At 48.4% G+C, this 24,442-nt stretch overlaps 1 protein-coding gene across 1 annotated transcript in view; it reads right to left on the reverse strand.

Moving 5' to 3' along the window:
• LOC147689149 (acyl-CoA dehydrogenase family member 11-like) overlaps positions 1-24,442 on the reverse strand; it is a 379,803-nt gene that overhangs the window by 227,376 nt on the left and 127,985 nt on the right. Inside the window, exons 3-4 of the mRNA XM_086939873.1 lie at positions 14,876-15,001; positions 4,506-4,667 (exon numbers count right to left, since the gene is read on the reverse strand). Of these exons, the coding sequence (XP_086795999.1) occupies positions 4,506-4,667; positions 14,876-15,001 (288 nt within the window). The remainder of the gene's footprint in view (positions 1-4,505; positions 4,668-14,875; positions 15,002-24,442) is intronic.

The raw sequence follows: 24,442 nt of genomic DNA on the forward strand, positions 1-24,442 counted from the left end.
CTTGTTTTTGGAGTTGGGAGGTGTCTTTTTGTAAAGAAGCCGTCACATCCCGAGATGCTTTACTTTGTCATCCATCTTACAAAAGTATGCACGGAGGAGAGACACCTCTATATTTACAGAGTCTATGCAGACTTCTAGGGAGGTGTGTACCCCAGTTATGGCTTCCATGAGGTCTTGGAGTGTGAGGTCACGCTGTTGTTGAGGATTGGTCTGTTTTTCCGGAACCTCCGTCTGTACTTGTTCTTGTTCTTCCCAAGCTTGTTCCAGGTGTATTTGGCAAAGTGTATCATGAGCAGTCACTTTGGAGCCCTTGCCAGTTGCCATGGTCAAGTCGTGGTATGCTGAGTCTGTTCTTCCTGGCTAGTCTCCGCCGCCAGCCCAGCGAGGATGGCAGCCTCACCGGTGGCCTGTCAGGTTTCCTTGGGACTGGCCCTCAATATCAATCCCACTTTTTGGTGATCAAGCCGTGTTTCGGAACCCTAAGTGCGCAGAGGATAGAATTACCCCCCCCTCCAATTGATTGTCCAGCAGCTCCCCGTCTATTGGAGCTTTGATGGTAGAGGTGTAGGTTTTCTACTCTGTGGATAGACCATCCAGCCTCGTGTTTTCTCCTTTCATTCCATCTCAGCAGTCTCTGCTCTGATAGTGGTGCCCCAGGCCTGACCCTTCTCCTCAGCCTGGTAGGTCTCGACGCGGCCCCCTTCCAACACTCACAGTATCAAGGGTGACCTAAGTGTGGGCCTGGCTCACCTCTCCCTTTAGCAGCGCAGTGGCTACCCAGGCACCTTTGTTGAAAGGATTGAGCCTGCCAGGATCTTGTTCTCCATCTCTGTATCGTCATCTACTCCAAATATATTGTGTGGAGGTTGTCAGCAGCTCCGGGGTCAGTCTAGCAGCAGCAGAGGTGCGTGCGCAGTGTGCACTGCACCTTTCAGGGGCCCAAGGAGACGTCCGCCGCATTGGGCCTGGCCGATCGCACCCGCCGGGGCCTCAATTTTGGCTGCTGCAGTGCCTCGTCCCCAAGGCCGCCCCCTTTCACTCACTGTGACATGTGCAGCGGAGCGCTGTGCTCCCATCCGGTCTCTATGAAGTTTTATGTGTATTGGAGGATCGTCCTGGGTGGCCTGGGGAGTCAGTGCCGGTTAGGCGGACCCTAGAGACTCCACTGTGGTTTACTGCAATGCTGCCATTTTATCACTGCTCTGTCGCGGCCGCCCCATTTCTTCATCTTTCCAAGCGATACGGAGCTGTAGTGTGCAGCGTTCACATCTGATTGCATTTTCCCAGGATAAATACAGAATTGTTGGCGAGGGTACGGGAGCCTCGTTAGAGAGCCGCCATTCTCCGCGGCTGCTAGCCACGCCCCCATATTGAAATTCTTAAAGACCTGCAACAGTATTAAGGAGCGTTCTTTCTTAGTAGCAGCAGTTTGTGTGGCCAACATAAACTACTGATTGCAGAGCAGACAAATATATTAGTGTCACTTTGAGGACACTGAGAAGCAATTGGAGATATCAGTGATGTCAGAACGTCATGAGTGATGTAATATGTGACGTCCTAAGCAGTGCATGGCAGGAAACAAGTTATTGTTAGCTATGCTAACTATAACTGCTGAATTTCTGTGTTTTTTTTGTTCAACACATTGTTAGCACGAACATATTCACTGAGCTATAATGATAAAATTATATATATCCTAGTCCTATGCTTAAAGACTTTGTTGTAGAAATGGCAAAATACTTTGTCCCTTTCTGTCTCGGCGTGGATGGCCTCCCCTCGGGCCCTGCATTCCAGCCCAATCTCTGCAGCAGCAGACTGTGCGTTCAGTGCTGGCACCTGGGCAGGAACACAACACAAAAGGTGGATGGAATTTCATTGTCCCTCATCACATTTGGAGTGTGCATCACAGTGGTACCTGATCACAACACATCCAATACAATCTATCAAGGCCAAATCAGTTAGTCATATGCTGATATCTGACCGCTCACCAGTCACAGATTCAGGTCTGAAGGGAAAGTTCTCTTGCTCGACGTACATAACATATTAACCTCCATCATGCACTCCCTGGCAGGATGCATACAAACATACATTGCAGTTTCTTTAATATTTACTACTGGTGATACCAACCTTCGTTGGATGAAAAATGACATTCGGAATCCTGAAGTCACCATGAAGAAGTTTGGGTTCATCGTCTGTGGTTGGCTGATTATTGAGTAACCATTCTGAGAGTTCCTTCAAGGAATGAATGCCCACATGACATGATTCTTCATACAAGTCTTTCCAATATCTAAAATATTTAAAAAAATGAAAGAGAACATGGAATACAAATATGCATAGTTATAACCTGCCTAATATGGGAGTAATTTGGAAGTGAAATATAGATTTGGAAGAGAAATTAAGTGCAAGAAGAAAAGTGTATGTCATGAGCAGATACCACTACTAAATTCAGCACCGTGGACTCTTAAGAATGTAACTAGAATCTTTGTCTCACGCTTGTCTTAATAAGGCTCCTTTCCTAGGCTCATATATCTCCTAGTTTGTCTATCCAAAATCAAAGCAAATGAAGATATCCATTATGTCGGACAGGTCATCCAATGATAATATTGATAATATTGATTCTATGGATTTGAAGAAGGTAAATACGAATAGTTTGTAGTGGCTTTCTAAGGCTTTCAATTGAAATGAAGGAAAGCATGGCTGTATCTTTAGAGGGAACCATAGCTATACTGAGGATAACATCTGCATGTAAACTAGAAACATGCACAGAGGGGAAAAATGATAGCAATACTTGTCTCAAAAGCATAGACTACTTAGACCAGATTATAATTTCAAACAAGATTACTGCAAAGATGCAGCAATGGTCTGAAGCAGTGCATGCCCTTTTCAAATCTTATACAGACTGTTAGATTAACACCTTTTTATTCAGATATGGCGTTCTTTCGTCAAAGACATGCAAAATTGACTGAAGGAACTTTCCTATGCAGACTGCCTCCCCCTGGTGATGACTGTCTCTGATCTATTATTATGGTTTTCTGTTGCAGTACTCTAACTTCAACTGTACCATGAACCCAGGGTAAAGTCAGGCAAAGGCCGAAGATCATCAGGACTAAAGAATGTAAACAGTCTGCAGCTACAGAAAACAGATCAAAAATCAGGAAAAAAGGCTTCAAAGTGGGTGAAGAGTACACGAAAAACAGGAGAACTAATTATTTGCAACACATCCATCTCAGGGCAAAGCACCATTTATATGGTCCAAGCAGGACACAGGAAACATACAGGAAAAGATAATGGGCCATATTACCAAGAAAGTGCGATACATTGACGCCGCTTTTATCGGCAGGAAACTGGCAGTTTCCTGCCCATAAAAGCGGCGATAATGTATTGCCCTTTCTTGATAATTTTGCCCCAATGTTCTTTGAAAGGCAGAGATTTAAGGTTAACCACACCTTCATCAGGAGAATGACATCTTTCAGGCTTTTTTCACATCCTTCCTCCTTTGCGCGCTCCCCGCACTCTCCTTACTGCACTCCCAGGCAGCGGGTCTGGGTGGTCTTCCAAATGAGGCTGAAGAGATTTACATGGACTCTAAGAACAAGGACCAGAGACGCGTTGCCTCCTCTATGAACACTCAATTATGTGAACACACCATTGCCTCTGGTGAGTCCCCTCTGCAGAAGTAGCATTATGCCACCTCCTAAAGCTCCGAGTTCATTGGGATACCACGGGGGGAAATATTGCAACCAACAAGGGGTCATGAGCTGCAGAAGCACCTTTGCAAGAAAGTCCACCAGCTGCATAATCTCTCCCCTCTGAGTAGAAATCTCTCTCTCTCACTTTGTTGCCCCTATCTGTCACATTCTCTCCATCTATGTCTCTCTCCCTCTCTCAATCTACTGATGTGCCTATTATTTTCTGTTTTTTTCCCAACATTTGTCATTTAACAATTCTTTCTTTACACTGCTATCTTCAGTTTTTTCTTTCCAGTCCTTTAAGCATGCAATAGTTTATGATAACATTTATTTTTTAATTATTTTTATTTTGACAGTGTTGTAAAGTGTAAATTATAATCCAAGATGTGTAAAAGTACCATAGAGAACATGCTGTCTGCGAGATGCCGATGTACAAATACTACAATGTTAAAATCTTCACATTTAATAAGAGACATCCATACTTATAAATAAAATGATGAAAACAGTAAAAAAAAACTAACTTTTGAAAAAAAGAGCTCAAGAGGAAATCATATTCTGGATTTGATTGACGAACATAAAATGATAAGAAATAATAAAGAGCACTAAAAAAGACACTATTATGCAAAGACAAAGGCATGGAGGTGAAATTTTCTTTGGACTACCTCTTTGCCATATCCCCCCCCCCCCAAAATCATATGATTGTTGTTGACTTGTGATTAACAGTCATCCATATTACAAACGCTACATTACACACAGTTGTTAGTTTATAGAGTTATCTGTACATTGAGCCTCCAAAGGCAGCTCTTACTGTAGTTTTACCTCTCTCTTGCAATATCCTTCTTGGCTATCCTTCCAGGGTAGATTCAATTCATTCAGGTTCAGAGAGTGGAGCCAGGCAAGAGTTTCTGTCACAGCAACATTCAAGGCACATCTTTCTTCTGGACTGACTCCAGCAATTGTGTTATGTCTGAAGATGCGACCCTAAAAATAAAGCAATATTTCAAAATAAATGCAAGAGCATATTTCTACCGCTTTTGCGTTTATTCTTGTTTATGCCATCACAAATGATTCACAGCGGTAGCTTCCTGCAGGTGTTGCTGCCCTGCTATCAGCATGCAACCGAATGGCATCCGCAAACGACCAGACACTCGTTTTTTACCAACTACAGCTGTTTTTAAAATTGGATCAGCACTTACCTCGGTGGCCCTGTTACCAAACGAACTATCTCAAGCTGTATGTCCTAGGAGACAACCTGAATCTCCATTCTACTATTACAGGCCTTAAGTATTGAGAATAGAAACGTAGACCTTTTGTTGCTAAATGTTCAATTTATTGCTGTAAGAGGTTTGGTATGCATTCAGGAGAAGGAAAACAACTGTGCACTGTAAAGGAGGAAGATATGCTTAGAGAAACCCACTCAAATCATCCTAGCAATTTCTAGCATTAGCTATCTCTACCGGATGTACCATGTTACAACGCATACCATTACAACTACCTACTGTTACAACGCGACCATTACAACGCATACCATTACAACGATAGCGCTTTGAGGTGCTGGATAGTGGTAAGTATAATTTACTATTCTAACTCCAGTCCCCGTGGACCCTAGGGAAGGTGTTGGATAGTAAATTATACTTATTCCCTATCCTAGAGCGCCCCCCAGCGCAATGCGTTTGAATGGTATGCGTTGTAAAAGTCGCGTTGTAACAGTATTGCGTTGTAACAAATGCGTTGTAACAGGTGTATACCATCTCTACCAGTTAGGGAGAGGTGGAGAGTGAATGGCTCCTACCAATAGCAAATACATTTTACATTCAGAAACGCCAATGGACAAACAATTAATGATTGGGGCTTTCCTCTTCCCGAACTGCTCCGGTTTACTGACCAAACATTGCCTGGAAACAGTCAGACCTGTGAAACGTCACAATCAGCCAAAATGTTTCCCACTTAATCTTTGTTTTGCTCAAAGGTTGCATGTCAGAATATCAATAAGTATTGTTACCTAGATGTCATTTGCATAAATATTGCTCTGTGGGTGTAGATTTTCTAATAATAATTCCACTGAGGGGGTATGTTTGTAAACAAATATTTAGGACACATTTTCGTCAGAAGGTATTTAAGTCTTTCAATTATGAGAAATGATTCCCTTCCCCCTAAGGAAACCCTAAGATACTGCAGTAAATATCAGATCGAAATTGAGGAGCAGACAGGACTAAACCCTTAAGTCATAAATTGAAGCTAAAACAAAACAATGAAAACTAGCATTAAACTATCTTGAAAGAGCCTTGGAAGTTGCTAACCAAGGCAGTGATGGTCAGATAAGAGGTTATTAATGAGACTCTTGTAAGAAAGAAAGCTTTCAACAGATGTAGTGTGCCTTCATTACCGTGCACTTGCTATGAATGCATGCAGGTCAAAATCAGGAGCAGGAGTTTGTGAAAAGAAGCAAATCCTACAAAGTGTGTGATGGGTCTACTAGCCAGTAAAAGAAACAAGAAACTGAAACAGGGGTCACTTAGGGTGGTTGTCTTTCTTAGACTGAAGGTTTTAAACTCTCTAAAAATTCTTGAAATCTTAAAGTGCCACACTCTTCTCAGATTGATGACAATATGGGGTAGAGGAGTTGGCCTAATGGCCTAACGGCTGGGGCGCTCGGCCTCGGACCTGGGGATCTGGGTTCGAGTCTCGGTAACGACGCCAAAACCTCCTGTGATTCTGGGCACATCACTTTTTTTTTACTGAAATTTATTTTATTGTTGCATCAAAGTATACAGGTACAGTGTAATTGATCTGCTGACGTGGCCTCAACATTCAGCCACGAACAGCCGAGTGTGCAACGTTTTCTAGTATCTATATAACTGGTGCAAACACACATTTTCTCGAACAATCAGTGTAGATCGTACAAACAGGTCCGCAGGCCGGGAAACAGTGAATCTATATCGCCGATAGGGCGGTGGATAATAGCAGGTATGTAGGATCTCGCCTTGAAGGCGTAGGATCGGGGGCTGTACTGTCCATGCAGTGGTGGCACCTGAGAACAAGGGGGACAAAAACCGTGGGTGGGAAGCATGTGGGCGCTAGCAGGGTCTAAGCAGGGGGATACTGGCGACGGGTGTCAGGGGGGGGCCTCGGGGCTAGGTGGTCTGTGCTCCATGAGAGGGGGGGGGGGGAGAAAGAGGGGTGAGCAGGGGGCGAGTACCTCCCAGGGATGCGGGCATCGAGGTGGGTGGCATGGCATACAAGAGTTTGATCAGGACGGAGGGGGTACCGGGAGACGGTCCCGGGATGGTTGATACCATGTAGAGGTTATTTATTCTCTTGGGTGGGGGGGAGGGGTGGAGTAGGCTGGTCTTCTGCATGTGTGGATTGTCGGAAGCTGTGGAGGAGCACGGCCCATTCCATGGACAGGGGAATTTTGCGCGCACCCCTGGCTTCTTCCTCTCTAAGGGCATCCTCTTCCGCCGCCGCCCATTTACCGACTGCGCCCCTCCATGCCGCCACAGAGGGACCCTCCGGGGAACGCCAGCGCATGGCTATACATCTGTTTGCCAACAGGAGTGCTAATGACACGAAGCGTTTGCACACTGGGTCTCCCTTGGGGACATGAAAGATGCCTAGTGCACTGGACTCCCAGGTGGCTAGTGTAGTGAGACCCGTAAGGTCCGCCAATGTGTCGTGTACCGCCCGCCAAAAGGGGTGAAGGTTGGGGCAACTCCAGAACATGTGCCGAAAATCCGCCGTAGGGGAGCAGCATCTGGGGCAAAGGAATGGTGTGGAGGGATAGAACTTCTGCAGTCGCGCTGGGGTGAGGTATGCCCTGTGTAGGATGTAGTATTGGATGTTTTTGAAGCGGGCGTTCCTAGAGACGCGTTTTGGGGCCTCAAGGGCTTTAGTCCATTCAGAATCGTGTAGTGCGCGACCTATGTCCTCCTCCCATGTGGCTCTCAACTTCGTAAGGGGAGCATGTGAGAGTTCCCGGATAGATTTATATAACCAAGTAATTAAGTGGCGTCCCACCCCCATGTGTAGGATTGTGTGTATTACTGGATGCGTGTCTGGCTCGCCAGTGCAGAGATTAAAATGGGGCCGGTATCCATCGAGGAGCTGTCTATATCTGAGGAATTGGCCTGGGGGGAGTCCGTATTCAGCGGTCAGGCGGTCCAGCGATTTTAGCTGGCCTTCCTCGAAGAGCGATTCCAGATCCGCGATGCCACAGAGTGACCACTCGGTGAGCAGTGGGGCGGTGAAGTAGGAGTCCTGCCTGGGGCTGCCTATCAGTGGTAGTAGCGGGGAGTACGGAGGCCTACTGGGGGACAGCCGGTGGATTCGCATCATGCACCGGCGCGCTATTGCCACTTGAAGGGGGTATGTGCGCCGAGGCTTGGTGCCCGGGAGGAGGAGACGGGTGAGTTCTGGGGTTGCGACTCTGCCGGCCGAAGTGACCGTTTCCTGAGGGTAGCGGTCCGCTGTCCAGTAAGACAGCCATTGGAGTTGTGCCGCAAGGAAATATGCCTCAAAGGATGGAGCTCCGAGTCCACCCTGCGCCGTGGGAAGTTGGAGGGTTTTCAGGGCGACCCGGTGTCGGCCCTCGCCCCAGATAAGGGTACCCCGGAGGGAATCGACAGCGCGGAAGAAGGACCGGGGTGGTATAACCGGTAAGTTTGTGAAGTGGTAAAGGAGCCGGGGAAGCATCACCATTTTAGCAAGGGCTATCCGTCCTATCGGGGCTAGGGGGAGTTTATTCCAGAAGGCGACAGTCGGGCGCAGACTAGCAAGCACTGCGCGGTGATTACCTTCAAACATGGCCGCCGGAGAATGGTACAGGCGGACACCGAGATATCGGGGAGCCTCCGCGGACCACGAGAGTTTGTGCGGACCGAGCTCGACCTCCCGGGGGGGTAGGCTCGGGTGTAAGGGGTAAACTGTGGACTTGTCCCAGTTCACCTGTAGGCCCGAGGCGTCTGCAAAGTCCACCAATGCCGCTCCTATGGGGGCCAGGTCCGCTTCGATGTCCCGGACGTATATGAGGAGATCGTCCGCGTACATGGACACGCAATGCATGTCGTCCGCGAGGGGGATGCCCCAGTCCACACCCTCCAGGCGCAGCCGAACCGCCAGCGGTTCGACCGCCAATGCGAATAAGAGCGGCGATAAGGGGCACCCCTGTCTTGTGCCCCGCCGAACTCCGAATGCCGGTGATATACGTTTCCCGATCCGAACTCGAGTAGTGAGATCGGTATACAGGAGGCGTGTGTACGCCATGAGCGTCGGACCGATATTAAGGCGCCGCAGGACAGAGAAGAGATAGGGCCATGTGAGGGTGTCGAATGCCTTTTCCAGGTCCATAATGAGACAGGCGGCGCGAGGAAATTGGTCCTGCACCTGATCCTGGACATGGAAGACTCTACGGAGATTCTGGGAGGTGTTTCTTCCCGGCACGAAGCCGCATTGGTCGGGATGGACCAATGGGCGAATGATCTGCGCGTACCGGTCCGCCAGGATTTTCCCCAGTATCTTGCAGTCGGCCGACAGGAGCGTGATGGGACGATACGACCCCATATGGAGTGGGTCCCTGTGGGGCTTGGGAAAGGTGACGATCACGGACTCCCGTAGTGACTGGGGCAGCCTGCCGAGATGAAGGGACGCCCCGAACACCCGCGACAGACGAGGGACCACCAGGGGGGAGAATGTCGAGTAGTATTCTAGTGGGAAGCCGTCCAACCCCGGCGCTTTATTACGAGACATGGCTCGTATTGCCTGGGTGATGTCAGACGGGGCAATCTTGGCGTCGAGGGAGCGTTTATCGGCGTCCGATATTGCGGATAGAGTCAGAGGGTCTAGAAAATTGTCCACTGAAGATGGGGAGTACTGGGTTGGGGTCCCGTACACTTGTGTATAATGACGCTGGAACGCCAGGAGAATCTCGGCTTGTGAGCGCACCAGTACACCGTCTGGGTTGATAATATCCGTGATTGGCTTAATTTCAGTGTCCTGCCTCGCCATCCAAGCCAGCAGCGCCCCCGTTTTGTCCCTATCCTTATGCATCCTAGAGGCGTAAGCCCTAAAATTATACTTCCGGAGATCAGCGCAGGCGGCCTGGTATTCCGTCTTAGCCTCAGCCGTGAGCACAGCGTGCTCCTCCGAGTTGTCAGGTCGTTTAGTGAGTGCGGCCAAAGTCTGCTCCGAGGTCAGGAGTGTCCGCTCCAGGGTGCGGCGAACCCCCACCACCTGTTTGATGCATTCTCCCCTAGCTACCACCTTAAACGCGTCCCACTCCACTAATACCGACGACGCCGTGTTCGTGTTATGTGTGAAGTAGTCCTGTATGCTAGTTTTATGTGCGTCTCTGAATACTGGGTCGGTCAGGCAGTCTCGAGGGAGGCGCCAGGTGGGGACCGGTGGGTGGGGTGGGCGCCAGGTGAGACGTATAATGTGAGCGTCGTGATCCGAGAGGATCCGGCCTAGGTAGTCCGTAGACGTGATCTTAGGGAGAATTGGTGCAGAACAGAGGAAGCGGTCTAGGCGGACCCGGAGGTTGTGTGGGATCGAGTGGAAGGAGTAAATGCGAGCCAGTGGGTGGAGGTGTCGCCATGCGTCAGTGAGCGCCCAGTGTGTGACCCAGGTCTTAAAGAGCTCTGCCTGCCGGGGGGCCGGGGAATGTGCGGGAGGAGGATGTGAGCGGTCCAGGGTGGGGTCCAGTGTGCAGTTAAAGTCGCCTCCCAATACCCATGGGACTGTGGTGAACTGGGCCAAAACGCCCGTGAGGTGATCCCAGAACTTATCTTGGTCTGCTGCCCAGGAGTATTCCCTGCCCGTCCAGTATTCCCTCCAGAAGCGCATATCTGCCCTCTTTGTCTACCACCCGTCGGAGCACCCGGAAGGGAGTACCCGGTCTGACCCAGATCAATGCGCCGCGTGCAAACGCTGAGTATTGCGTGGCACAGAGGGTCCCACGCCATTTAGATTGCAGGCGAGTGAGTTCGGTAGCGTTTATGTGTGTCTCCTGTAGGAGTGCAATATTGGCTGACATGCGTCTAATGTAGGCGTACACAGAATATCGTTTGCTGGGCGTGTGCAGGCCCCGTACATTCAATGTGAGGACATTAATGTCTGAGCGTGGGACTGCCATTCCTGGGGTGTCTTGGTAGGGATGAGGGCCCCCCTATAGTACCCGAGGGTCGCCAGCATGTATTTGTCACATGTGTTCCTGCGCGCCTAGCTTCCACAATCGTAGGGGAGGGACTAAGGGGAGTAACAACTAGTAAAACCTTGGGTGGGCAACAGTCCCAATACTGGGGATATAGCACCGAAGGTGACATATCCAAACTAGTATCCCACTAGGGGAGAAATACAACAATTAACTGCGGGGGTGGCAGCATGTGTCGCTGCTGGGCCTGTGCGCGGGTCGGGATCTTGCAGGAGAAGAGTCCATCGCTCGGGAGCGCATACAATAATCAGGCAAAGCAGTCTAGGCACCTAGACGTCGCGCAATACAGCGGGCAATCATTAGAAGGATACAGAAATCGACAGTTCACTGTTCATGAGGAAGTGTTAGGTTGGTCGGCCAGGGTAGCGTCCAGTATAGGCGCCGCCATGAGTGGGGAAGAGATCGGGCCAAATCCCGACATCGTTCCATCGCTGTCACGGTCTTTCTCTGGGGTGAACAGGTGTGGGTGACTCTCTAGGTCCGATGCTGGGGGTGACGTGTGAAGTTCGACCACCGCTCGCAGGGCATCTCGTCGCTCTTTCATGATTTGCGTGAGGTCGGGTGACCCTGTGGGGGAGGACGCTTGGCTTTTGGGGCGGCCAGACCGGGCACGGCTCGCACCCCGTCTTCTAGATCGTCTGGAGTCGTTGTTGCGGGGCCTCTGGGGTCCGGGTTTAGGAATCAGTGGGCAGTGTAGTTCAGTCCAATCCTGTGCTTCCGCCGCCGTAGTGAAGAAGAGGGCTTTCCCTTTGTGCAGCACTTTAAGGCGGGCTGGGAACAGCAAGGAGTACTGCAGGTCGTTAGCACGAAGGCGCCTCTTGACCTCCAGAAAGGTGGATCTCTGCTGCTGGACCTCCCTGGCGTAGTCCGGGAACACCATAACATGTTGGTCCTCCACCTGCAGGGGACCCGCTGTCCGGGCCGCTCGGAGTACCGCGTCTCGGTCTCGGAAATGCAGGAATTTAGCTAGCATGGGCCGTGGAGGGAGGCCGGGTTTGGGTGCCCGGGCCGGGACCCTGTGGGCCCTTTCGATGGAGAAGTACGGCGATCTCTCACTCTCCGGGGTGAACGATCTGGTCCAGGATTCCATATAGGTCAGAGGATCCGAATTTTCAATCCCCTCCGGCAGGCCCAGGACGCGGATGTTACATCTTCTCGAGCGTCCCTCTAAGTCCACTGTGCGTTCCTCTAGGGCCTCCACACGACGTAGGACCTCTCTCATGTCTTCCTCATGCATCTTCACCACGGGTTGTAACTCGGTCATGGTTCGTTCACCCTCCTTCACTCTGTCCGCCAGCTTACGGTGTTCGTCGCGGATCAAGCTAATGTCCGTCGTCAGGGTGCCCAACCTCTCCTCCATTGACAGGCGAGACATTTCGATCGCCGCCAACACCTGGTCCAATTTCGCCGTCAGTGTAGGGTCCGTTTGCGACGCAATGGCTTGCGTCCACGTCCTGGTGTGTGGCATCTTTTCAATGGCCGTTTCAGGGACAGTTGTCGCCTGCGAGGCCTTTGGTTTCCCCATAGGTGTCGTCGAGTGGGCCACCGGGCCTCCGCGTACTCCGGGGACAGCAGACGTAGCTGGGCTAGAGGCAGTCCAGTGCCAGCCGGTCCCCCCCTGTCCCTCCCGGCTGCAGGGCAGCTCCCCTCCGTATCAGGGAGCCTCCACCAGTCCAGGGCGCCAGATGTGGTCCTGCTGGGGTCAATAGCCTCGGTGTCAGAGGGTCTTGCGGGCCCCCCCGGCGTGTGGCGCAGCGTCAATGCCGGCTGGGAGGGCCAGAGGTCAGGTGATGGGAATCCAAGGGGGTCTGGGGCGGCAGGCAGCCACCGGTAGTGCCTCGAGGTTCACCCCCACTCCTACGGCGAGGCTCACGCTGTTCTCGAGGTCCGGGCCTCTGTGGACGCCATCTTAGGGTCAGGCGCTCGGGACCGCCGATCGGTGTAAGGCAGTGGGAGCACCCTGGGTCCCCAGGCCAGCCGGCTGCGTGCGTCGCGTCTTCATGCGTGGCCCCCGAGGAGGTAGGGGGGCCACCGGGTCTAAGATCCTCTGGGGAGGGGGGGAGAGAGATGGGCACTCACCGCCCTCGTCGATAGGGAGCGAGCCTCCGATCGGAACACCTCCGCGCCGACAGCGCGTCCGCTGGCTCTCCACACTTCGTGGCGGCAGGTCAAAGGGTGATCAGGCTCCCGGTGTGGCATCAGGGTCGGCGCAGTGGAGCCCCGGTGCGGTGGCCGCCATCTTGCGCGCCAAGGCGCTGGAGCGAGAGAGGGCGCCGTCCGGCGCACACCCCCGAGGGCCGGTCCCGCTGTTGCTTCGGGACTCCTCGCGAATGTCTGCTGGGTCCGTCTCTTGGGGTCGTTGGTTACTGGGTTGGCTCCCGGCGGCGTATGAGTCAGCCGGACGGAGCTCCGTCCGCCATCTTGTGGTGCGGCGCCCGGCTCTGATTTCGGCGGAGCCTGTCCGTGGCGGTTGTCCGCCACTCTTGGGGTTCTTCTGTCTGGTGCCCCAGTGTGCGGGAGACTCCCTGGTGCGTTTCCGACAAGCTGAGGCTCCCGGCGATCACAGGAATTGGGCAGGATGCCAGCCCGATCGTGGAGCCTCAGCAGGACACAGCCGCCATCGTGGCTTGCTAAGCCACGCCCCCCATTCTGGGCACATCACTTAATCTCCTCTGGGCAGATTTACAATTACTGGCGCATATCGACAAGGATGCGCCACTAATTGTGCGCCGCATTTACAAAGTGGTGCATTGCTGGAATTGCGTCACAAGAGCGATGCACCTCCAGCAATAATGTATGTAAAGTATCTGTACAATGCTGCGTCAATCCTTACACCTGCTTCAAGCAGGCACAGGGTTTTGACGCAGCATGGGCCCAAAAGTGTCTGAGTGAAATCTTGTAGATTTCACTCAGCCACTTTTGGGAGGCGTTCCTGCGCATGAACGCCTCCCCATGCGATGGTACGCCTCTTCTGGTGCAGGGCTTTACAACGTGACGCATCTGGGAGATGCGTCACGTTGTAAATACCCCGCACCATGGTGCATCTTTTGCGCCGCCGCTGCGTCACAAAAGTGACGCAACAGCGGCGTAAAAGCGGCACAAGGGGCTTGTAAATCTGCCCCCTCGTGCCTAAAATGAATGTGTGTCCTCATGTAATGTAACTGGTGCTATGTAAAGCGCTCTGATATTCGGTTCAGGTCTCGTTCGCGCTATATAAAACTCTGCAAAAAAATATTCGAATCTTCATTTTAACACTTTTGATAAAGGAGCAGTTATGGAAGTATTTCAATTGTTATTGTATTGATACATTGGTTCAATGTATTTTACACTACAAACACTCACTCACAGGTCCACGGGAATGTGTTAGCAGCCAACACATGTGATATGTCGAGTATACCTTAAGGAACTAGATATTATTATGAGGTAAAGGAAGACCGAAGGTCTGAATCATGCATTATGCACCATTGGTGGCTTTTATCTGTGATGAAAATTACTACCTCTGTTTCAGATTACAAATTACCCCATGTAGTCTTACTGATACCTAGGTTCTGAACTTCTATTGTGTGTCATTTGAAGGAGCCACATCTACCAGTTAAAGAAGGCACATGGTGAACCAGGGTTCTGAGCACTGCATTGTTACCAGGCTAAGATTAAAAAAGGCAAGAAAGAACTGAAAGCTGGCTCTTCCTAACTGATGTAAACCTGCCCCCTATTTGGCTTCAGGACAAGATATAAAACTTTATTGACATGAACATTCAATTATTAACAGAGAAAATGAGGAGGAGCAAGAAAGAATGGGAAAGTTAACGGAATAACAAAAAAAAGAGGCACACAGAAACAGTGGTGGTAAGAGAGTTAGAGAAAAAGAGCAAGGGTGATTAAGAGTGACAGATACAGCACAAGAGAGACAAAGAAAGAGTTAGCACGCATAATCTTTTGCTGGCTACATAAATGCTATTCTAATTTATCTAGACAAACTTACCTGTACGTGCTCCATTATGTAGAACTCTGCTCCAATGACACTTGTATCCTCACAGTACAGTAAGGGTCTAGGCACTGGGAATCCAACTGAAGTTAAAGCTCTTTGCACGGTATACTCTCGGGCAATCTAATCAAAATAGGTCAGTTAGCATAAATTGAGACCATCACCTGCTTTGGATCATACCATTACAGAGCATCCCACCATTACTATGTAACTGGACTGTGGCAGTTCTTCTTAAGACAGATCTAGTTATTTTATTAAACATATGTGTAGCTTGGCACAAAAATCAGTCAGGCTTAATTTGGAGGTAATGTGTAAAGTACACAAACAGCAATGAAGTGAAAACACAACACAAGGAAAATCCCACACTAATTTAGAAAAATTAAGTACATTTTCATGAATTATTTGACATCAAAACGACAAAATTCTAATCAGTAGAACTGGAATTATAAAGTGTAAGGTAAATACTAGCACCAAAAAGAATAAAGTGCCAACCGCAGACATCTAGTTAAGTGAGACAGTCAAAGTCGAAAAATATGGCCAAACTGATGAAGTGGGAGTCGGATATAAGAAATGGATTAGGCCCGGTTGGCGCTTACCTTCGAACGTAGAAGAAACTTTAAAGGAAATTTTCTGAGAAGGTAAAGTTCTGCAGGATAAGCCTGAAGGCGGTGTCCGAGAAGTGTTAATAAGAAGGGGGACCCCTGACGAGATATAGGCAGGTAAGCAGGGGAACATGAAGACAAACAAACAACTAGGAAATACCTGCCCAATATTTTCAAAATAGGCCTAGGAGAGGGGCCTGATACTTGTAAACACCCACCGGAGCAGACTAAAGCTCAGATAGACAATCACATTGGATTATTCAAAACATATGATCATTTTTATTTTTTCTTTATCAAATTTATAAGAAACATTTAATCAGTTTATGAACAAAGATTACATACAAAACCAAACCACACTTTATTAAAACATGAATCAATAAATCGTGTCCCACACATCAAATTCACACATCACACTCATACTGTCATTCAATCCAGGACTCATCATTACAACTCAAACATCACACATGTACTTCACATCAACAATTGCATCAAAGTATACACAGCAGCCACAGAATGATTAGATGACAAGTTGGAGAAAGTCATCAGGGGGATCGGGGCGAGTACAATCCAGCTGCCCCCACACGAACAACGCCAATGCGCGTTTCGATGTATCGCCGGAGCTACACCTTCATCAGGGCAAAGATGGACAAGAGGTATGGGACAGTGCACCTGCAAACATGAAAACGAATACACACATTCAGAATAATTACCAATACTAATAGCCTCAAAATTCTTCTTTGACTCAAATCCAATAGCTACATGATTGGCTCCGGGGAAGCCAAGATTTGTATATATACAGAATATTTACACAAATTCAATAAAACTGGAATAGAGTGCATAATAACACAACATAAGTGCAAATAAATGAGTAGGAATAGACATTGCCCAAAGCTCAACTTTAAGGTCATGGGCAAAGCTCATTTCAGAAAGTCCCAAGCCAGCATACGAGGAAACTCCAAAAAATAGTGTATAGAAGAAAGAAAAGCATAAAGAATTTACATGCTACAGAGAACTAGTGCCAAAGAGGAAAGGAAAAAAAGGGGGTAGGCAATGAGTGTATAACATGTACCAATCCCACATGCAAAGAGAAAATTCACATATACTACTCAGTCACATACCTGTAATTAGAGATGCACAAAGAGCAGCTGTTTTTTCCAAAACAGGGGGCAACTTACGGCCCAGGCAGATAGGACTTCCCAGCAAGATTCTGTAGAGAAAAAATTAAACCAGAGCATGCATAGTAACCAACTAAGGATATATCTTATAACAAACATTAAAAATGCAATAGGTCTCGCCTTTCATTAAGTGAAAGCCTTCTGCGTTGCTATAAAATACCATTAGCAAATGGCTTTAACTTAATCAAAGGCGAGACCTATTGCATTTCTAATGCTTGTTAAAGCTTGTAGCCTTTTTGCATGTCCATTTTGTTTTGGGTCCACATTCAAATGACTCAAAGGGTAAGAATCGGTCTACCCTAAATCAGTGCAAATTCTATCCCCCACTCCTTACATGTGGAATAGTTGACGTGCTGCTGCTTGCATCTTTGGCCAGGTTCTACTGTACCAATCAACTTTAAACCTAATGTCTGAAGACACATTTGACTTTTAACCATGAATATCCAAACACCTGCTCTTTACACGGTAGAATCTGTTTATCTAAAAACCTCCGTTTGCACTATTTTTTAGGGTAGTTAGTGCAATTGTTTTAGCCATCGTAATCAGCTAATCATTGCGAACAACTTATCCATACATGTAGTATTTTTGGAGGCTGGCTCACAAGCCTTCTACTGGACAGCACAGCCTTTGTAAGCAATATACATTGCTTGTAGAAACTGCAAATGTATCTGCTCTGTTAACAGCTCTGTAGGATATAAAATACCAAAATGTAGAACCAAAAAATTATCTTTATATATCTACGTCATTATTATCCTTTTTTTATTACAAAAAAACACCAAAACACACTAGCTCGATATATATTCCATCTTTGCAGCCACTATAATCATGACAATTTATAACACCTCTATTGACGTTCGCTTTGACTACTAAACCAAGCTACCACGGACAAAGATGCTCCAACTTTCAGTCACAGACCAAGTAACTAGTATCCTGCTTTGTGGCAAGCACCTACAATCCCACTTTTAATATTGCTAGATTGTCGGCCAGACTGCAAGGATGCGGCGAGGGGGTGGCCCAACAATTTATACTTGTATAATTTAACACGTTTATAGTCCATAACCTTATCAAAGCCTTTGTTTAGGACATTAAACCTCTCTAGCCACAGCAGCTGAGCTTATTGAGATAATTAAAATCAGTCAGTTAATGATAACATACTGTTGAGACAAGAATTAACATTTATACTCATTTACCCCAACTTCTAGAACAGCAGTATACATAAGACAAGTCGGCTTGGAGCGCAGAACAGCATTGGAAGAGACACGGGAGGGCAGGAGCGTGACGCCGTGAGCGTGCACGTTGGCGTTCCCTGCGGCGGGTGCCAGTGGCTGGGAAGCGCGTCTTAGAAGCACGTTCACAGACCGGAGTCTGCTCGTGCACCGGTCTGTACCACTTGGGGAGGCAACACAACCACAACAAGTGTCATCCCAAAGTCCTTCCAGGGAGCCCACTGCCATTGCGGCGCCAAGCCAACAGTGCTTAATTTGTAAAAATATTAAGTGCCAGGGCCCTTCTCAGAAGCCAACACAGAAGTGGGGTGAAGTGTTCAACAGATGTTGAGGCACTCAGTGTTTTGTAAAATACCCCTCACACACCAAAAGGCCCCTTGGTGTCATGCTTCATCATCGGGGTCTTCTCACCCCTCTAACGGGATGCGGCCTGCTGCGACCAACGATTACGCGGGAGCACTTATAGTAAATGACTATGTGCGGTGTAGGTGTGTGGGGTGTATTTACAAGTGAGTGGTGGGATGTGGTGAAGATTTAAAAAGTACCTGGCACATGAGTATAAAAGGAAAAAAATGTATTCTGAACTCTGGCTGGTACTGTTAAAAGGGTGCAGTGTGAGGTCGTATCTGTTATATTAAAGAACAGGACCTCTGGTGTGCGTCAACATGTTTCGGAGGCAAGCTCCTTCTTCAGGACGGGGGTACAACTTCCCCACCTTACTCACGTATTTCTAAAAAAATATCACAATGTATTTACAAAAAAGTGAAATATTAGGCTAAGTCTGCTACAAGCACAATGACCTGTAGAAAGACAAAAAGAAAAATGAAACTAATGGTTACCCATGTAACGGGTAGTTCAAGCAGGTGCAGTCACCTGGAACCTCACCATTTGCTTGTAATAAGCCCTGTAAAAGAAAGGATACTGACATCACATACAACACAGAACACATAAACACTAGGAGTTACTGGCAATAGTTGTCATACTTATGAAGCTTGCTTGCTTGCTTCATGAGCAATAGGAACGTCAGGGGTGTTGCTTGTTTGCAATCTGTAGTGAGGAATGATGGAGGTGTAAAAGTACATTCTCACTTGCTAGGAAATAGGTTGAAATGGTTGTTTCAGGTTCTATACTCACAGGATCGGGACACAGTAATCACCGTCTTACCCCCACACGCTGCTCCACTGGTGTGAGGTGATCACAGGGTTTGCGCTTTGTATACCCTGTATTTAATTGGGCAGAAAAGGTAACATGACCAAACATGGGTGTTCCGCTATTTGTAGTTAATTGCATGCCCATGTTAGGAGCGTCCGAACTTTAACCATACACATTGCAGCTTGTGTGTCAGAACAGACTTGCGATGGACCAGTGTCACTGCGCGTGAGTGTTCGTCCAGCGTGCATGCGCATTGTGCAGTTAGGGGTATCGCGTATGCGTATTGCAGTTCAGCGTTCCCTCCTAGAGGTAGTGGTTTTTTGCACCTGTGTACCGCGGACAGTGCATTGTTCGGGACGCGGTGTCATATTTTGATTCCTAGGCATAAATACACACTCTAACGTAGTACAATTATCTAGGTTTTGGTGAGGGCAGTACTGGCGGTTACAGTTTATTAGAAAGATGCTTAGTGAGCATCATTGAGTTGAGCATCTGATAAGGTAGACCACATTCTTACAATTGGTAAACCGCCTTTGTTCCCAAGTGGTTCCATTGCGGAAAGTTAGTCTAGTGCTCTTCTGAGTGAGATGGCAACTGCTATAGTTCCCGCAGGGGAAATGGCCTTGGATTCCTATGGACGGTTGTATGGCCATGGGTATCGGTTTAGGTCTGGTATGTACCAACATGTCTCTGAGATTGCGTCCTCTTCGGTGAGCGAACATTGGTTTTTCCAGATTCAGGTTGCCACATGTTAGTATCCTCCAATGCTTGTTGACGATTTTAGATACTTCATTGGACATAGTGTTGAACGTTGTCACACAGATTGGTCGTCTGTCTCAATCTGGTTCTTTTTGTCGCTCTTCCAGTAGTGCCTCTCTGTTGTTATTTTTAGCTCTCTTCATCGCTTTGTTAATGATTCTGATCGGGTATTCTCGTAGTTTCAGTTTTTCTTTCAGATTATTGGCCTGAAGTTTGAAGTCTGACACATCTGTACAGTTACGCCTCAGACGTAAAAATTGACCGTATGGTAGGTTTTCTCGCAGGTGCCTAGGGTGAAAACTATCATACCTTAGAAGGCAGTTCCTGAATGTCGGCTTGAAATGAGTGGTCGTTTTTAAACATCCTCCTTCTGCGTGTATATTTAGATGCAGGAAAACCACCATGTGGTCCGAGATTGAGCTCGTGAATTTAAGGAAGGCGTTCTGGTTATTGAGCCATGCTTGAAAATTTTGAGCGGATTGTCGGTCGCCCTCCCAAATGACTAGGATGTCGTCTATGTACCTCCTCCAGCATTTTATATTGGATCTGTAAGGGTTCTGGTTGTGAAGAATCTTTGTAGTTTCGAGGTGGTGCACATAAAGTCCAGCCAGACTAGGAGCAAATGTGCTGCCCATGCTGGTACCATGGCACTGCTGATAGATTGTTGTTTTATATTGGAAAAAGTTATTCTGCAGTGCCAATGAGATGCATTCCAAAACCAGCCCTCTTGGTGTTTGGTATTTCCATGGCGTGAAGAATAGGACTTCCTCGATGATCAGAAGTGTCTCGTTGTGAGGTAGACTTGTATAAAGACTTTCCACGTCTAGATGCGCTGGACGAACACTCACTCGCAGCGACACTGGTCCATCGCAAGTCTGTTCTGACACACAAGCTGCAATGTGTATGGTTAAAGATCGGACGCTCCCAACATGGGCATGCAATTAACTACAAATAGCGGAACACCCATGTTTGGTCATGTTACCTTTTCTGCCCAATTAAATACAGGGTATAAAAAGCGCAAACCCTGTGATCACCTCACACCAGCGGAGCAGCGTGTGGGGGTAAAATGGTGATTACTGTGTCCAGATCCTGTGAGTATAGAACCTGAAACGACCATTTGAACCTATTTCCTAGTAAGTGAGAATGTACTTTTACACCTCCATCATTCCTCACTACAGATTGCAAACAAGCAACACCCCTGACGTTCCTATTGCTCATGAAGCAAGCAAGCAAGCTTCATAAGTATGACAACTATTGCCAGTAACTCCTAGTGTTTATGTGTTCTGTGTTGTATGTGATTTCAGTACCCTTTCTTTTACAGGGCTTATTACAAGCAAATGGAGAGGTTCCAGGTGACTGCACCTGCTTGAACTACCCGTTACATGGGTAACCATTAGTTTCATTTTTCTTTTTGTCTTTCTACAGGTCATTGTGCTTGTAGCAGACTGCTGTAGGCACACTTAGCCTAATATTTCACTTTTTTGTAAATACATTGTGATATTTTTTTAGAAATACGTGAGTAAGGTGGGGAAGTTGTGCCCCCGTCCTGAAGAAGGAGCTTGCCTCCGAAACATGTCGACGCACACCAGAGGTCCTGTTCTTTAATATAACAGATCCGACCTCACACTGCACCCTTTTAACAGTACCAGCCAGAGTTCAGAATAACATTTTTTTCCTTTATACTCATGTGCCAGGTACTTTTTAAATCTTCACCACATCCCACCACTCACTTGTAAATACACCCCACACACCTACACCACACATAGTCATTTACTATAAGTGCTCCCGCGTAATCGTTGGTCGCAGCACGCCGCATCCCGTTAGAGGGTTGCGTAGACCCCGATGATGAAGCATGACACCAAGGGGCCTTTTGGTGTGTGAGGGGTATTTTACAAAACACTGAGTGCCTCAACATCTGTTGAACACTTCACCCCACTTCTGTGTTGGATTCTCTTTGTTTATTAAAGTTCTCTTGTGGAGCAGGAATCCAATCCCTAATTGCTCTACCTCCCCCTTGTGTTTTTGGTATAGTCTAGGCAGCGCACAGCTGCGGGAGTTCCACTGCCATCACAACACATAGTCACTACACTAGGCGGTTAAGGCATCAGCGGTCTTAAAAGGATGGAGGACGAACATGGCCTCACGTTTGGGGAGGATGGAATAGACAAAATTCTAACGGCAATCAACCCTTTTGAGGGCCTTAGCAACCCGGAGACAGGTCCAAATATTAATGATTGGAACGAAATAGTTAACCTTAGACGCAATCAAATAAAAGCAGTGCTACATGGTCTACTAATGACAGAGTACCTTAGAAATAAGATGGGACCACCAGGCTTGATTATTAAAAACAAACCATTTATATTCCAGTCAGACATACAGTTTAAAAAGGAGTGGTCACTCATCTCCTGGCATTGCACCACGGACTGGCTAGTCCTTATTGTCAAAACAGCAGCCAGAATCACTCAAGAACTAAAGATCGAAATCCAGAAAATCGAGGTGCAACTAAGCACCTATATATCACCAGCCGATCTCAAAATCAGACTAGATGAGCTCAACCAACAGATGACTGAGTTTGAATATACACTAAAACAAAGCAAGTTCAACAAATTGAAAAAGGACAAAGATAAGTTCACACCGGAAAGGGCATATCCATACACCAAACCTGATTATGTACCTAGGAACCAGAACAGTGATGTGGACAGTGATGGGTCAGACAATGGTTCATCTGGCTCTAACTCTAGCAACGGCCAAAGGTATAGACCAAACAGAGGCTGGTTGGAGACAGAAAAGACAACAATTTCCGAGACAACGAGGGTGGAGAGGGTACCCTCCCCAATTCCCACAATACATGGGGCCTACACCATTTCCCCCATTTCAGTTCGGTCAACCCACGAATGCTCAGGGATACCCACAATGGAACCCAGACTTTAATGGCGGATTTTACGGTCCACAGCCTTTTTTAGGCACCCGCCCGGGAACACGCGGAAGGAACCGGAAGGGCAACAACGTTACGTGGGAAGACAAGGAGCAAGGGAACTCCCGACAAACCAGGAGCATGACAGGCTCTCTACCAAACCAACCTTCAACCAGCAGCCAGAGAGGGACCTAGTGATGAACCTCACTCTAAAACCATTGACGGTAATACAGAGAACAGTCCTGAATAAAGGCCTTGGCTTTGTGCCCACGCAAAAACCTGACATCTTTAGATTGAACATAGAGATTCAAGAATTCATCCGTAAATTGAATCTACAGGCCTATTTCATGGATAAACCTTCCACTGCGACGACAACTGACACTGGCCTAAGACCCAAATCTACCTTCACCCCTCCCGACTGTATGCTTCCAATTGAGTTACTAACTTTTGAAAAAGCTCTCATGACGGAAGTCAACAAATTGGATTCGTCTTCCATAAAAACGTTCCATAACACGACCAAGGAGGAACAACAAGCCATCAGGGCTCTGTCAGAAGACATGAGCATCATTATAAAACCAGCTGACAAAGGTGGAGCTATTGTGCTACAGACCACCGAGGCATACGACAATGAATGCATGAGACTGCTGTCAGATAGACGCAACTACATGATTCTCCAACAAGACCCCACGGAGAGCCTCAGGATAAAAATCGGAGGCATGATTGAAGAAGGCTTGGCACACGATTGGTTGAGCAAGAAGGAAGGGGAATTTTTGGAGCAAAAAAATCCTCGTATCCCCTACTTCTACTGTCTCCCAAAAATCCACAAGAACATCACCAATCCACCAGGAAGACCAATAGTTTCCGGCATCGGCTCTATTTTGGAACCCCTGTCTAAATTCGCAGACGCCTTCCTACGACCATTGGTACAATCAACCAACACCTACTTAAAAGACACAAAATCTGTCTTACAACTACTGCAGGACACAACCTTCGACCCTCTGGCCCAACTCCTAATCAGTCTAGACGTGGAAAGTCTTTATACAAGGGGGGCGCTAGAGGGCGCACTAGCTAATGGCCGCACTTTAGTGAGGCTCTGGCTGCCTGGCCAGATACATGCTGCATACATCCTTTTAACCTGTGGGTGAACACCCAGAAATCGCAGCGCTGGTGGACCTACCTATTTTACAGATCCGGTCCAAATTTGGGTGAGATCCGTGGTCGGAGGCCCGAGATACGCGGCTGTTTATGGTGACCGGAGGACGCTGTGGAGGAGAGCTGCTGTGACACCTGGCCGCCGGACAACGCGAGACCGCGGCTTCCCACGAGGTGGCCAGGCCTCGGAGCTGTGGGGCCAGTGCCGCTTGTGGAGAATCCTGCTGGGGGCCTGCCGGGCGGCGACGGAGGTGAGTCCCCCCCTCTGGGGCCACTGCGACGTGCGGGGTCATTCTGCACTACGCCGGTGGGCCGCCGGGGTGCCGGGAGCTCGTAGCGGCGCCCGCCTGGACCTGCCGGGGGAATCGGAGGGCTCTCCGGTTCTGCGCCCCATCATCCTGCAGCTGCCCTGTGATCCTGCTGCGATCTCGCTGCATTTGGGGGGGGGACCCTCGAGGTGACGGGGGCCTCCCGGACGTGGGAGTCGGCCTGCCTGCACCCCCTGAGCCCAGCGTCTAGCGCACGGACCTTCCCCCGCGCCCGGCGGCCTACCACCACCTTCCGCTGCCATCCCCTGGGCTCCG

The sequence above is a fragment of the Lissotriton vulgaris genome, chromosome 10 (genome assembly GCF_964263255.1).
Source record: "Lissotriton vulgaris chromosome 10, aLisVul1.2, whole genome shotgun sequence".
NCBI lineage: Eukaryota > Metazoa > Chordata > Amphibia > Caudata > Salamandridae > Lissotriton > Lissotriton vulgaris.